A 15,505-nucleotide genomic window follows, 5' to 3' on the forward strand; every position below is an offset into this window, starting at 1 on the left:
CTTCCTCTCTCTCTCTCTCTCTCTCTCTCTCTCTCTCACTCTCTCTCTCTCTCTCTCTCGCTTTCGTATTTTGATCAACATTTCCCTGCCACAGTCACGAATAACACACACACACACACACACACACACGGACGTTATGCAGCTTCCCGCGGCTGTCTTGGGCACCAGATAATGTGAGAGATAAGCGTGTCAGCACGGCCGGAGCGGGGAGCTGCTTCTGGCACCCACCACGCGCCGCAAACCTCCACATTCACTCACTTCCTATCGTCTCACACTCAGTCCCTTCTCATCACCTCCTTACACTCCTCCCTTTCTCTCGCCTCCTTAGTAATATCGATCATCACAGGTGTAGAAAGCACTGTATATGAATGTCGAGTATTTTTCAGGGACTAAGTTTATTTTTTCTATGTTAACAGGCATCACAGTAGCCAGTAAGAATATAAGATAATAAGAGAAGCCGCAGTAAGCCATCATGTCTACACGTGTGAAAGATATCTATGTATCTATCTTTTATCTATCATTCTTATCCATGGATTTGTCTAATTTTCTTTATAAGTTCTCTGATCAACGGCTCGGTTCTGCTCCTCCTTTTCACATGTCGTTGTTTTGTTGTAAATGCACGTTACATTCTCTAGAACCGTTTTGATTATATTCCCAATGAGACAATCTTAGAAGAGTTTCTGTTCACGTAATTATCACTGTATTCTTTGTCGGGTATCCTTGTAATACAGACTACCCCAACAAAATTTCTTATTTAATCCTTTCATCTAGTTCTGCCACGCCTTTTCCTGCCATATCCCAAGTTGTCATTCAGTTATTCTACTGTTACCGTAATCATTATCATTTTTATCGGTTTATTTGTGTACTTCAGATTACCCTGTCAAAACTTGTTACCTAATCTTTTCATCTAGTTCCGTCACGCCTTCTTTCACCATTCCTAAGCTGACATTCGCTTCCTCTAATGATCCAGTTACTTATCTTCAATCATGCATACACTAATAAACAATGAAGATTAACTAGACCATTAATTTTTGTAAGTCTATAAATAAGTTATAACACACTATGATACCTAGGAACACAGTGCCGTCAGTAAACATTCACGACAGAGACACAGACAAAGACAGACAGATAGACAGATACGTAGATATTTAATGACCAACAGATGACTCGATATAAATAACAAATAGATGCAATATCCGCTGTGTGTCCATAAGTACAATATTACAGTCTGAGATCAAATGGGAAGCAAAATAGTAGGTATTTAAAAGGAACAGGCAGAGAGAGAGAGAGGGAGAGAGAGAGAGAGGGGGGGGTTGGAGGTGAACAAGAGGACAGTAAAAGGTACAGTCACAGGAACCTAACCTGCAAGAAACCAAGCAAACGTACATGAGGCAGTTCCTGTACTTCCGTGATTCTAGTGGTACATTGCTAACGATTCTACATCATCAATAGGAAAAACACCCATGAGAAACGTGACTAATCATCTCGACTACTCTTGGAAAATAGTCGTGATGAGAGAGCAGTGTTTAAGAATGCACACCAGTATCCCGCCGCGCCTCAAGACCCGCCTGCATGCCTGCCCTCCCTTGTCCAGCTCCCCGCGCATCTTCCATCGTCCGCTGGCCAGATGTCTCACAAGACTGTACACGTATCCCAGTATTTCGTTTACATATCTGTTCCACTTAACAGGCTAAAGAGGAAGTAGTTAAGGGTTTTCAAGGGTGTTTTCCGTGATTCTGGTGAGAGTTTAACATGACTTCTGTCAATAATCCATTTAGTAACATAGGCAGTTTCAAGACTTCATAAAATCAATTACTGTCCATCAGAATTGAACAAATACACTTAAATTGTTTGCAAATGAGTAACTCTAGATGAATTTAGTCTCTGGATTATGAACAATGACAAACGGAATGTAATAAAAATGATGTTGCACGCCAGCACTGAGAGCGTCAACAAAATTCACTCCTCTAATCCTAGTTCTCATCTAATACTCTGATAATGGAAACTAACTTAATAAGAGATAATAAAATCCTTAAATGACATACAGAAAATAATGAAACAGATGTTGTATTTCCGAAAGCGTTGATAAAATCCATCAGTCTAGTCCTAAAATAATCCTCTCTTAATGAAACTAGCTTAACAATTTCGTAGTAATGAAAGAACCAATAGAAAAAAAAAAAAAACACTCACGAGAACCCGAGAGACTATCGCGGCAACCTTTCAAAGACTCCCTGTAAGAGAACTAAGCGTTTAAGAACACTCGTCATAAACTATTAACCCAAGCCCACTGCTCCGCCACCCATGAACACCCTCACTCACTGACTGGCTGGCGAGGCAATAAGCCACCTCACACCGGGGGGACACTTGACCCGTGCAGAGCCATTACTGGGAGGCGAGGGTCGGCAGACATCACAGGCATCACAAGGAGGAGGCGAAGGGCAGGGGGGAAAAAAATTATGCTATGGGGGGGAGATGCTGACTAAAAAAAATGGTACGATCTTGATCTTTATCTGCACACCCCAAGCGACTAATTGCTACAGCGACAGGCAGATGCAAGATGCTTGGCTGGGGGACGGAGGGAGGGCAGGAGGGAGGAAAGGATGGAGGGAAGGAGAGTCCAAATGCAGAAAGGGAAAAAGGAAACACCACGAAAAAACATTGCCATTTGTTTTTGCTCGATCGAAAAAGTCAGGAAGAAGAAGAGCCGTGTGGATATGACACACACACACACACACACACACAGAGAGACAGAGAGAGAGAGAGAGAGAGAGAGAGAGAGAGAGAGAGAGAGAGAGAGAGAGAGAGAGAGAGAGAGAGAGAGAGAGAGAGAGAGAATCATTCGATACAGGATTACGCCAAAACCGCAAAGATAAGATAGATTACTAAACAACTGATCATACATTCAGTCATAAAACACGTACATTCAAAGAGAGAGAGAGAGAGAGAGAGAGAGAGAGAGAGAGAGGAGAGGAGAGAGAGAGAGAGAGAGAGAGAGAGAGAGAGGAAGGAGGCGGCGCGGGCGGGGTGGAGGTGGAGAGGGCTTGCACAAAAACGCATACAGAGACAGAAACGGAGAAAGTGGGCGGGGCGGGGAGGGAGAATAAAAACACAGATGTAGAAACAGATAGAGAAAGGATACATGAGACGCCCATGGGAACGTGGGGAGAGAGAGGGAGACAGACAGAGAAAGGGAGGGAGGGAGGGAGAGAAAGAGAGAGAGAGAGAGGGGGAGAGAGAGAGAGCAAGAGAGAGAGAGGCATGGAGGGAGAGGAATGAGAGTAAAAATAAACACTTCAGGCAATGACTAGAGACTGTGCCTGTATAGCCACGCCCCTTATGAAAGAAAACCACGCCTTCTGTAATACTAAGGTTAAGATTCTCAAACGTTCCTGTGACCTTCCTCAATTACATTAAGTCTCTAGTCATGTGGAAGTTACTTGGAGTTTTCAAGGACGTTTTCATGATGCTAGTGAACATCATGGACGTTATCGGAATTTTCAAGATCGTGCTAGTTTAAAAATTAATTCCGTTTCATCAATAGGAGTAAGCATTATGAATATCGTGGAAGGTACTGCGATTTTCAAGAGCATTTCTCATGATTATCTATGTAGTTTGATAAAGATTCTTGCTCATCAACAGAAGAAGACATCGTGAGAAACCTACTGATCATCTTTGACCTTTAAAAAATAGCCCTGATAAAGAGCCCAGAATGTTTAAAATGAAGAGAAGCATTTTGTATCATCAGTAGAAGAAGACATTATGAAAATCCGACTAATCATCTTTGTGGACTTTCGTGGTAGTCCTTGGGAAAGTCCAGAACTTGAAGAATACGAGAACAGAAGCATTTGGTAGCTTAGGAGCACGGTAACAAAAGAATTCTGCATCATTAATAGGCGAAGACATCATGAAAAAAACCCACTAATCATACTTGTGGCTTTTCAAATCAGTCTTTATCAAGAATCCAAAGCTTTAGGAATACGGGAACAGAAGCGCCACTAGTCCCTTAAGAATGTTGTAGTGTTAAAAGTACACATTTTTTTTTTCCTCGAAATCTTCCCTAAGTGCAAAAAGACACGAGTCCTATCGATACCTCTTAAGGGAGCGGGAAGTGCGGCCAGGGAAGCGATGAGCAGACAAGTCCACGTGTGTTAGTGAAGGGGGCGCTGTTGGTGCTGTGACAGAAGCTCTCCCGCACCAGCTGATCAGATGGAGAGATAATTAAGATAGGAAATATCGAGAAGAAAGAGTTGGAAGGTGAGGGGGAGGGAAGACTTAGGAAGGAAGGAAGGAGTGCATGAGAGAAGGGGTGTCTATATAATATATAGACACCCCTTACATATTATGTAAGGATGCGAATACCTAGAAGAAACTGTTACATGTGTGAAAATCTGCGTCAACCCAAGTTAATGAAAGCAAAGGTACGAAGGAGAGAAAAAAGGAAGGCGTGGAATTTTGGAAGAGCGCTTCAATAAAGGGGTGTCTATATATGTACTATGTAAAGTAGTGAGTACATAGAGGAATGTTATATCTGTGAAAATCTTTGTAAATAAGTTTCATGAAAGCAAAAGTAGTGGAGTGAAGGAGAGAAGGAAGAAAGAAGGGCATAGACGGATGGAAGGACGCTAAAGAGATAGGGTGTTTGTAAGTAAGGGAATATAGTCCATAGAAAAATTATGGTTAAATGTCTGAAAAACTTCGTTTTACTCCATAGCAGAAAATGTACTAGAAGAACACTAAAAAAATAAAAAAATACAATAAAATAATAATAAACAAATAAAAAAATAAAAAGATAAAAAGTTGCTACATGTTTACAGAGGTAAGCTTACAAATCTAACTTTCTGAGAGCAAGGACAGTAGTGTGAAGGAGAGAAAGAAAGGAGGAGGGAGGGAAGGAGGTGTAATAGAAGGCAAAGTCACTAATGTCTAATGGGAAAGACATTTATATAATAGACGAGTGACTGTAAAAAGTTATATGTTTACAAATCTAACTCACCCAGCATCAAAGCTCTCTTACCAAAATAAGGAATTATTAGAGGTAAAAAAGATATTAACTTTCCAAGGCTCCACGAAGATGTTCCTCAGTCTTCTCCCAACGCGTGTGAATGAGTTCCTAATTTGATCAGAGCGCCGCGTGGTCATGCAAGTGCCAGGCAGCAGAGGTATGCATGCTAACACGACGCTTCTTCAGTCATGCGAGGAATTATTTAGCATGACCGCTCCCTCCCTACCTTCTGTCATCGCTGCTGGGAACTTCTTACGCTTCGATTATCATACACTTGTAGAATCTTGGTTAAATATTAAATTATTAGGATACCGTCTATCTATTTATATATAGCTGTGTGCCCCTTCCCCCCCCCCCCCCACGGTATCCTCACACACCTCCTGCTTCCCGACATCCCCCGCCCCCTCCCACATACACACATACCTTCAAATCAAGAACATTCGTACGAGTATACACACACATGGTACCCACCCTCTACACACACACACACACACACACACACACACACACAGCGGTAATAACAGGGAGCGCTGAGGATAATTGCACACCACGAGGATCAGTTAGCCGTCCCGGAGCTCGCCTGCACTCTCCTAATTCACCAAATATCCGGCCGCGATAATTCAGTCCTCTGTAGGTGGTGACACTGAGGGGAACTCGAGGAGGACCTGCTGGCCTTCCCGCCGCGCCTTCGCCTCCTTCGTTCTTTGTGGTGTGATGGAGGGTTATGTGTAAATTATGGTGTGTTAGTGCGTGGCGAGTGATTCCCTCTCTGTCTTTCTGTTTCGCTGTCTCTGTCTCTCTCTGTCTCTCTGTCTCTCTAGATAGATAAAATAGATAAGTAGAAAGACAGATAAATAGATATAAAGCAAGTAGGATAAGTGGATGGATGGAAGGATGGATAAACAGATAGACAGAGAGAGAGAGAGAGAGAGAGAGAGAGAGAGAGAGAGAGAGAGAGAGAGAGAGAGAGAGAGAGAGAGAGAGAGAGAGAGAGAGAGAGAGAGATTATCAACATCCTTGTACTTCTTTTGTGTTCCTTTTTGTGTGGGGATTTTCTCTCTCTCTCTCTCTCTCTCTCTCTCTCTCTCTCTCTCTCTCTCTCTCTCTCTCTCTCTCTCTCTCTCTCTCTCTCTCTCTGGTCACTGCTTGAAGAAGGCAAGGAGAAAGATGCAGTCCTCAAAGTGGTGTGCCTTCCTTCCTTTCTTTCTTCCTTCCTTCCTTCCTTCCTTCCTTCCTTCCTTCTTCATTACATGGTCTTTTATCTTTTTTGTGCTTATCTTTTCTTTCTTCTCTCTCTCTTCTTTTATTATCTTTTTTGTCGTGGTATCGTTGTTTTTTTTCTTTTTCTGTTTCCTTTTTTTCTTTTTTTCTTGTTCTTGTTCTTCTTATCTCTATTGATTTCCTTTTTTTTTCTTGTATTCTTCTTCTGCTTGTAATTGTTCTTGTTGTCGTTTTTGCAGTTGTTGTTGTTGTTGTTGTTGTTGTTGTTGTTGTTGTTGTTGTTGTTGTTATTGTTGTGTGTGATGATGCTCTCTCTCTCTCTCTCTCTCTCTCTCTCTCTCTCTCTCTCTCTCTCTCTCTCTCTCTCTCTCTCTCTCTCTCTCTCTACTCCTTACATGCCTCCCGCTTCTTGACACACGCGATAAGGAAAATATGTGCAAAGACTTGAGCTGTTTCCCAAGCATGTGTGTGTGTGTGTGTGTGTGTGTGTGTGTGTGTGTGTGTGTGTGTGTGTGTGTGTGTGTGTGTGTGTGTGTGTTTGGTACGTTTCCGGCTTTGGGCTGCCGCCGCCACACTGCTGCCGCGCTACAACACAAGTTCGTGCTCACAATACACTGGACACATATGCAGTCAATTAGTTTTACGTGCACGAGTGAAAAAATAAATAAATAAATAAATAAATAAAAGAAAATTCTAAAAATATCGAAAAAAGTTAAATTGAATAAAAGAATGGAATAACAACAACAAAGCTAATAATAATAATAATAATAATGATAATAATAATAATAATAATAATAAAGTAATCTATGGAGACATTTTTTTGGTTTATATACGTAAGCTCATAAGAAATTTATGGAACGTTCTGTAATTTCTGTAATACACAAAAGTAGTGATTCGTTTTCTGTACCGGTTTCATACATAAAGATGCATACAGATTTCCTTTCAGGTATATTGACCATCCATATGATAGTTTAGGAACCACTCCCATTAGTGTAATATTTCCCGAAATTGTCCCTGGCCTTCTTGGCTTCTAAACATGCGAAATTGATTATAAACCCTAAAACAGGACTTAAAATGTAGACTTTATGTTATTGCCCTAACAAACGGCCGTTACTTCCACCGTGTTTTCCATTTTCTCTCTTACTCCTCAGATCTGGCAATCTGCGTACAAAATCTGAGAATTTATAGATTCTTACCAGAGTGCAAGGCTTAAAACTGAGGGAGCACGCTGAACACACTGGAAGAAGGAGCTGTGTGTTGATGTTACTCGACTATTGACCCTGACTGTACAATACTGTCAATATACTTGTTGCTATAGACGGCATATGTACTTCCATACAGCATATATGACTCTAATTATTAGGTGTGTGTGTGTGTGTGTGTGTGTGTGTGTGTGTGTGTTTGTTCCCCGGCTCTGCTCCGTGTGGAGTTCCCTGCACGTTCCCTATCAGTGTACATCGCAACCCAGACCGCCAGACACTGCCGCGGCTTTCCCCGGGGACACGCCAGCGCGGCCTCACCACTCATACGTAATGCGCGGGATAATTGTATAATAAAATCGAAGGGTTTATATCCTAAGTATACGGAAGACAATAAAGAAACTCCCGCCCTCGCCTCCCCCACCATTAATATCCCTCGCGCCATAAAGGGGGCGGCGCTCCCCTCCCCGGAAGAGCCACAATCGCTGGTTTTATCGCGGCCCCCGCCTTTATTATCTCTCCTCCAATCGCGGCCCACCACCTGTTATCCATCGACCAATCACGTATCAGGAAGATGAGCGTGGCCGGGAGCTTCCGCACAGCATTAGGCACAGCACTTTGGCTGGATGAGAGACGCTATGGTGTGTTATGGCCGCGGCCTAGATCCTCTCACTTCATCTCGCGGTGCTCAGTGTTCCCTGTGGTCGCCTGTGGGAGCCTCGCGGCCAGACAGATGCCCCTCCTGCCTCAGGTGGCGCGGGGCTGCAAGGCTGCGAGGCTGCGGGGCCGTGGGACAGCCCGGGGATCGATCCGCTACTCCTTATGCGTCCAGGCTCCTCAGCAGACAGCGCCTGGAGCTTTGTTTATCTGTGCCTTGAATGTTTGCATGTTGACCTCACTGCTTTAAAGTTAGTGTGGCACTTGCATGCGTGACGTGTTGGTTACGGTGAGCGAGAGGCTTTAAGGCAATCACTCTGGTGACGCCATGCTAGCCATGTAGGCGAGACGGGCGGCGGCGTGGCTGGCTGACTGCCCACGAGCGTGATGGGACGGCTGGGTGACTGGTGGGTGCCGCGACACGGCAATAAAATATTACAGTTCTGGAATACAAAGAGTAGGTGGCGGTGTGGTTGTGAGTCTATCGCCTGTGTTGCTAATGAGTGCTGTGTTGCAGGTGCCTCGCCCGCTGTCCATGAAGAAGGAAGGCATCCAGACCCGCAACCGCAAGCTGAGCTCCAAGTCCAAGAAGAAGAAGGGAATGCTGGGCTTCCCGGACATGCTGAAGCCCCTGGACAAGGGCGGTTTTGGCGGCTTTGGCACCGGCGGTTCCGGGTTCGGCTCCATGTCCCACTACATGTACGGCGGCCAGATGCACGGCTCCTCCATGGCGGGCGGCTTCATGTCGGCGCCGCCCATGCACGGCATGTCTGCCATGTCGGGCGTCGGGCTCGGCCTCTCCTCCACCTCACAGATCCAGATCCCCTCCGCGTCAAGCTTAGGACTCTCGTCATCGAACAGTATAGTGGGTGCGATGGCCTAGGGACACGCCTCCGCCGACGGCCGCAGCAGCCTGCTTGCCAGTCTGAGCCGCGAGGGCATGGCTGCCTTCACGTCCGCCACCCAGCCAATGGAGGCGGCGGACCAGCAGCCTTCCTACAGCGGCGCCCACCTCTATCCCTCCCAGACCGGGAGGGGCGGGCTAGGACAAGCAGGCTGCGGGGACACAGGGCTCAGCAGTGGGTACCACGGGTCTATGGCCTCCCACCTGCCCTCCTCGTCAGGTGCCACCTGATGCGGTGCTCCCAGCCGTCGCGCGGACCAATAGCACAGCCCAGCCGGCGTCCAAGTCTTTCAGGTGCTAGTGATAGGCAGTGTGTCCAGGGTGTGTCGCTACACTCTCAATACTCCAGCGTACTACTCACCTCATTCCACTGACACTGTGATTATTACCTTACTGAGGTCACTATTTATTGGAGGAGAGCTACACAGGCAGAACTGGTCTCTCGAGGACTGCAGGACCAAGTCTTCTGCCCGGCTGCTTCGCCCTCAGCAGAGGTGACCGCGGGAATCCTAACCACTTTGCCGGCACACGGCGTGCCGCAGGACTGGACCCTCAGCGCAAAGTGGAGTCGCATCTCACTTGGCTCCCGCAGCTGGCGGCGGGCGGTGCAGTCCTCACCTTTCTCTTCTCTACTCTGCACAGTGACAACTTCGGACTTTTAAGTCCAGTTTTAGAAAACTCAGATTAACCCCGGGCTTTTGAAGTCGATTTCTGATATTAGTAGTATCTACTAAACAATAAATAACTCGTAAAACATGAACAGGACGCAGCCCAGCCCGGCCTGGGGCGACTGTTTGTCAGAAGGCGCACGTGGTGTGTTCAGCACGACGGGCGACGTGTAGATAAGTGACTGAATGTAAATTTGTTTATCTCTATAATTACTAGTCGGCTATTTTTATCATAACGTGTTTCCTTACTGTATTACCCTGGCCAAACGTTTCCACATGTTGAATGAATTTCACAAATAAGTTAACTTAGTCCGTTAGAGTAATTCTGCTTTGTTATACAATACCTTGTACAGGCATTGGTGTCACTCTTCAATACCTGAACACGCACTGGGAGGGCGCGGCGCCGCGGCGCACCCTGGCCTGTCCGGCGCCTCCCTCACCTCTGTGCTGGTGACCACTCGGGGACTGTCACTCCTGGCCAGGGTAATGGACGTTTCTGTGGTTTCTGGAATATTTATGTAGTGCGCGACGATGCTTTCTCTGTAAAGTGTCTCATTTGTTTTAACCATAAATAGCATTGAGAGGAATCTTGCATGTCTTGTGAAGCAAACGCCGGCACACCGCCTGCCCCGGGCCCGTGTGGCAGCCACGCACGGCCTCGCCGCGGGCCACTGCGGCGCCCCGCGAGGCCCCTGCTGCCCCGCGCTGACGTGCCACACAGCGCACAGTGCACCGCGTTGATGTCACTCTTGTAACGTTTTACTGTAAAGGAGGAAGCTGCTTTCTCTTAAAAAGGAATCAATGTTTACAACAGGACCTTTGGTGTTACGGGACAGAGTGATGGGGAACACCACATTCGTTAGCACTGGTCAGGTGCACTACCTTGTTTTTTTTCCTGAGCTCCTAACATTGAAAACTCTTGTTGATTCATTACTATTGCCAATGTGACCACCATCCGACGTCACCACCCGACTAAACCCAAGGAATTTCCAACGCTCTGCCTTATCGCTCCGCTGTTGTTTGCGTCAAGTTCTCGGATGAAAACATTAAATGAATCTTGTTTATCTCCCTTGGTGTCATGATTCCCACAACCCTTAAGAACACTGTGACAACATTTTTCACCACCTCGTAAGTACAACGTTTGTGATTTAACAAAAAAGAAATTTACATCCCTTTCCCATCAATAGTTTTTACTCCCGCATCCACCCCACCTGTGAAGTACGTACGTGACAAAACAGACAAAAAAAAAAGATATCTGAAAATCACAACGAACACAAAATCTAAATAAAATGTGTATAGAAGAAATGGCATCACAGTATTTATGTTTTGATTTAATAAAGATTTGTATAATGAACCGCGGCTCTGTTTACCAATTAAGGTCATGTCAACTATTTAGGGCATCACTGCTTCCATAGACACTGTTTGTATTTCCTCATACCCTCCCCATATCCTTCCATTCTCCATACACTTCCTCCATCCTCAGCAAGTACTCCTATATATACCTCTTCTTTCTCTCTGTCTTCCTTCTCTATCTTCTTCCTCGCCTCCCCTTTCTTTCTAGTTTTGTAGTCGTGGTAATGATGGTTTTAGTAGTAGTAGTAGTAGTAGTAGTAGTAGTAGTAGTAGAAGAAGAAGAGGAGAGAAGTATGTATGTATATATGTATTTATATAGTTTCATTACAAACTAATGAGTCTCCTGGTCTTCTTGTGTATTCTGTTTAATTCCTCTTCCTTCCCCTCCTCCTCCTGTTCACATCCCTTCTCTTCCTCCTCTTCTTCCCTTCTGAACACTCAGATCTCCCTTCCTCTTCCTTACTATGCTACACACTTCCATACACCTCGTCTTCTTCTCCCTCCTCCACACACCTCTTCTTCCTCACCATACCTTCCTTCTCCCAGTGTCCTTCTTTTCATGTACATCCTCCCCTTCCTTCCTTCCTTCCTTCCTTCCTTTATCATCGTTGCTTCATCATCCTTCCTCTATTATTGGTTCTATTCTTTATCCCCCTACACCAACTTTGGGTTAAATAATGTGGCTTGTTAAGTCTTGTAGAGGTCAAAAGATGGGTTGTTGTTTGCTATTTCTTTGTGTTCCTTTGTGTTCTTACTCATTCCTTCTTGGACTTATTTTATATTCCTTGTTCTCACTTAATTGTTTCTATATTTCCTTTATATTCCTTTGTGTCCTCACCTGATCTTTCACAAACAACATGTCTTCTATTCCTTCCTCCCCATTTTTCTCTGCCTTTGCTCTTCTTCTTCCTATTGCCTCCCCTTTCCTCACTGTTTCCCCCTAGACTATCCTGTACCTCTTCTTCATCCTTCCCCAAGTTTTCTTCTATCACTTCTCTTTTTCCTTCATCGTATTACTCTTCATCCCTCTCGTCATTCCAGTGAATATCCTCGTCTTTTCTCAACGTTGTTTTTCTAGTGCTTTTTTTTTCTTTAATCTCTCCTTGTAAATATACTTCTCTTTTTTTCCTTACGTCAATCTTCATTGCCTTTTATTTAACCTAACAACCTATCTGGGACATTTTCTCTCATTATACAGCCATCTGAGAACATTATAAAGGCTGGAAATTGTAAAATCTATACTTTCCATCCCCTTCTTTCTTGTAGATGTTTTTAGTTCCGGGAATTGTTGCATATCGCAATGAAAGAGTTAACGCAACCTACTCTAATCTCACGCCACAGCAATTTACTACACTGTTTAACGAATTGAGCTTCTCTCTTCCTGTAACTTAACCTAATCTAACTTATTCTAAACCTACTTAACCTAACCTAATCCCCACATCCATTTTTTTTTATTTTTTTTTATTTCTGACTAAACATGATCAAATCTAACTTCGCCTAACTTAATTCCACATCCTTTCTTTCTAAACTTTAACTTAAAAAAAAAAGTCTAACCTAACCAACCCCACCTAACCTAACCTTACATTCATTCTCTATCCTTAATCCAACCTAACCTAACGTAATCTATCGCAACATAACCTCACCACAACTCCCTCTATATAACTGTCCTCCCCATACCTTCCCATACAATTCCCTACACCGTTTGTCCCTCGCCCAAATCACTCCTCATTCTTCTGTTACAACTACTAACTGCGAACCAGGAACCTTTTCATCTACCATTGACACTGACACTCACCAAATTGTCTGTCTCTCAGCCAAACTGTACTTCTCTCTCTCTCTCTCTCTCTCTCTCTCTCTCTCTCTCTCTCTCTCTCTCTCTCTCTCTCTCTCTCTCTCTCTCTCTCTCTCTCTCATTTCACTTTCCTGGAAATCTTCTACTTATTACACACTCCTACCGTCCTCCTCCTCCTCCTCCTCCTCCTCTTGTTCTACCTCTTACTCCTAGTCTACCTCCTCCGCTCCACTTCTTATCCTCCTCCTGCTGTTGCTTATCCACCTCTTCCTCTTCCTCCTTATTATCATCATCATCATCATCCTTCTATTTGGCAATCTCCTTTGCGTCCTACCCTTCCACCTCCTGCTCCTCCTCAGCAACATCATCATCATCATCATTATCATCATCATCATCATCATCCACCTCCTTCATCCTTCTCGCTCCTCCTCCTTCTCCTGCTGCTGGTGTTCCATCGGCAGAGCTCAGGCCTCCCGCTACATGGTTCCGGCCGTCGCGAACACGGTAGGTATTGACTCCTGGCTGGCTAATGAGGGGCGGAGCGTCAGGACCCTTGCTCTCCCATTGGCTCCACACGGCGGCCAGGTCCTCACTCTTGTTTATTGGATGGTGTTCCGCTAATTGTCGTTCAGCGGGGCCGCGGAGAAGCGCTCATGCGTGCACGCCGCGGGTTGTGGCGACACTGGCTGGGCGGAGTGGTGGTACGGATGTGTCCAGTTGGGGAGGATTAGTTCATCATGTGGGCTGTTGTTGTTGGTGGTACTGTTGTCTCTGCTGTTGGTACTATTGTTTCTATTACTGGTACTGCTACTACTGATACTATTTGTTCTACTGATAGTACCATTCCTTTTACTATAACTGTTAATATTGCTGCTGCTACTATTTCTACCATTGGTTCTCCTTCTATTACGAAAACTACTAGAGAGAGAGAGAGAGAGAGAGAGAGAGAGAGAGAGAGAGAGAGAGAGAGAGAGAAATATAGAATGAATACATGAATAGATAGACACATAAATACAGATGGATAGAGAGAGAGAGAGAGAGAGAGAGAGAGAGAGAGAGAGAGAGAGAGAGAGAGAGAGAGAGAGAGAGAGAGAGAGAGAGAGAGAGAGAAACCCACCCCTGCATGGTACTGGCATCAAGACACGCACTACCTACTACTGCGAAAGCGAAGAAAAAAGTATCTCGATGCGAGGCGATCAGATCTCAATCGCTGATACAATTGAGGCTGTGAAACCCAAGATGGTGACAGCAGCGTGGACTGACTGGCTGAGGGTGAGAGGGTGAGAGGGTGACACTCGCGAGAAGGACGTGGGGAGTGAATGGCTGCATGACCACTACTCCCACGGCACGGAGAGAGAAGCAGGGCCGTCAATGTTCGGAATGCTACGTAGTGTTACCTTGCGGTTCTCACGAAATGACCTGACCTAGGACTACTAAGAAGGTGATAGTAGAAGAAAAGGACAGTAAAGAATAATGGTGGTTAAAAGTTGTTTCATCGTCATCAGCATCAGCAGCAGTAGTAATATTTATGAATCCACCATAGGGAAAAAATTAAAGATGAAATTCGTATAAGGGGTGTGACAAGGGTGACAAACAAAATCCTAAGACAGGACAAGAAATAACAGATTCAAGCTTGATAAAGTTAGATTAAAAAAAGATAGTAGTAGTAGTAGCAGTAGTAGTAGTAGTAGTAGTAGTAGTATGAGTAGTAGTAGTAGTAGTAGTATTAGTAGTAGTAGTAGTATGAGTTATCACATCTTGCACCTTATTAAACACATACTCTAACGAAGAATGTGCCAGTGTAATGCTGGGTATTATAAAACAGTAACATCAATATTATCAGTGTTACATGCATACAAGAAAAGACACAATAATAATGCTGATGATAGATATTAACCCTTTTACTGCGACATACAACAATTCAAGCCCTGAGTATTTTCAAGCACAAAAAAAAAAAAAAACGAAGGAAGAGAGGATTACAAAAGGATGGATTCCGCATTGTTTAGATAGTATGATGTTTACAAGTGGAGCAATGTACAGTACTGTTACGAAGAATCTAACATGGTATAAGAAATACATGGAAAAAAAAAATAGACGGTGATCTATTTTGACAGCACAGAAAAGTGTTAAGCCTCAGGTTAAAGATAGAAAAAAAACAACTAACACACACAAAGTTTTGCGTTTCCATCACTCAGGATTATACCGGGTTAGTTTTCCCAGCAGTAGCAAAGAGCAGTGAGAGGTTACGCTGTCACATTCCCCGTCAGGATCCATGTCTTTGTTCTGCCTCCTTTGCCATACGTAGGTTGTCAGTCTGCTTCTCGAGTATTGTCCAGCTATTATCTGTTCGATGTTCGATGTATATGACGGGCTCTCTCTCTCTCTCTCTCTCTCTCTCTCTCTCTCTCTCTCTCTCTCTCTCTCTCTCTCTCTCTCTCTCTCTCTCTCGTAGTCAAGATGTCGGATTAGCTATACTTAAAATGAGCCGTTATTACAATGTCTTATGAATGGTGACGTGCAGAAACCAATGCGTCATTAGTGTCTACCAACAGTGTGAAGGCATCGCTCATCATCAATAATATAAGCCTTGCCTGCCTCCCCCCTCTCTCCTATTCCTAAGAGCATAGATAATATTTGATGGGTGCCATGTAAATAACAACATATCGTAAGCATAGTCTTGGGTAAAGCCGCACATCCAACCAATGAGGA

General features: G+C 44.5%; 1 protein-coding gene and 1 long non-coding RNA gene across 3 annotated transcripts in view; one reads left to right on the forward strand and one right to left on the reverse strand.

Moving 5' to 3' along the window:
* Positions 1 to 11,005, forward strand: part of LOC135101199 (GATA-binding factor C-like) — a 96,386-nt gene extending 85,381 nt beyond the window's left edge. For both annotated transcript variants that reach the window (XM_064004808.1, XM_064004807.1), the window contains exon 5: positions 8,597 to 11,005. In XM_064004808.1, coding sequence (XP_063860878.1) covers positions 8,597 to 8,962 — 366 coding nt within the window. In that variant the 3' untranslated portion in view covers positions 8,963 to 11,005. The remainder of the gene's footprint in view (positions 1 to 8,596) is intronic.
* The window catches only part of LOC135101201 (uncharacterized), an 86,000-nt gene that overhangs the window by 65,894 nt on the left and 4,601 nt on the right, over positions 1 to 15,505 (reverse strand). The window lies entirely within an intron of this gene.

The sequence above is a fragment of the Scylla paramamosain genome, chromosome 6 (assembly GCF_035594125.1).
Source record: "Scylla paramamosain isolate STU-SP2022 chromosome 6, ASM3559412v1, whole genome shotgun sequence".
NCBI classification, from domain to species: domain Eukaryota; kingdom Metazoa; phylum Arthropoda; class Malacostraca; order Decapoda; family Portunidae; genus Scylla; species Scylla paramamosain.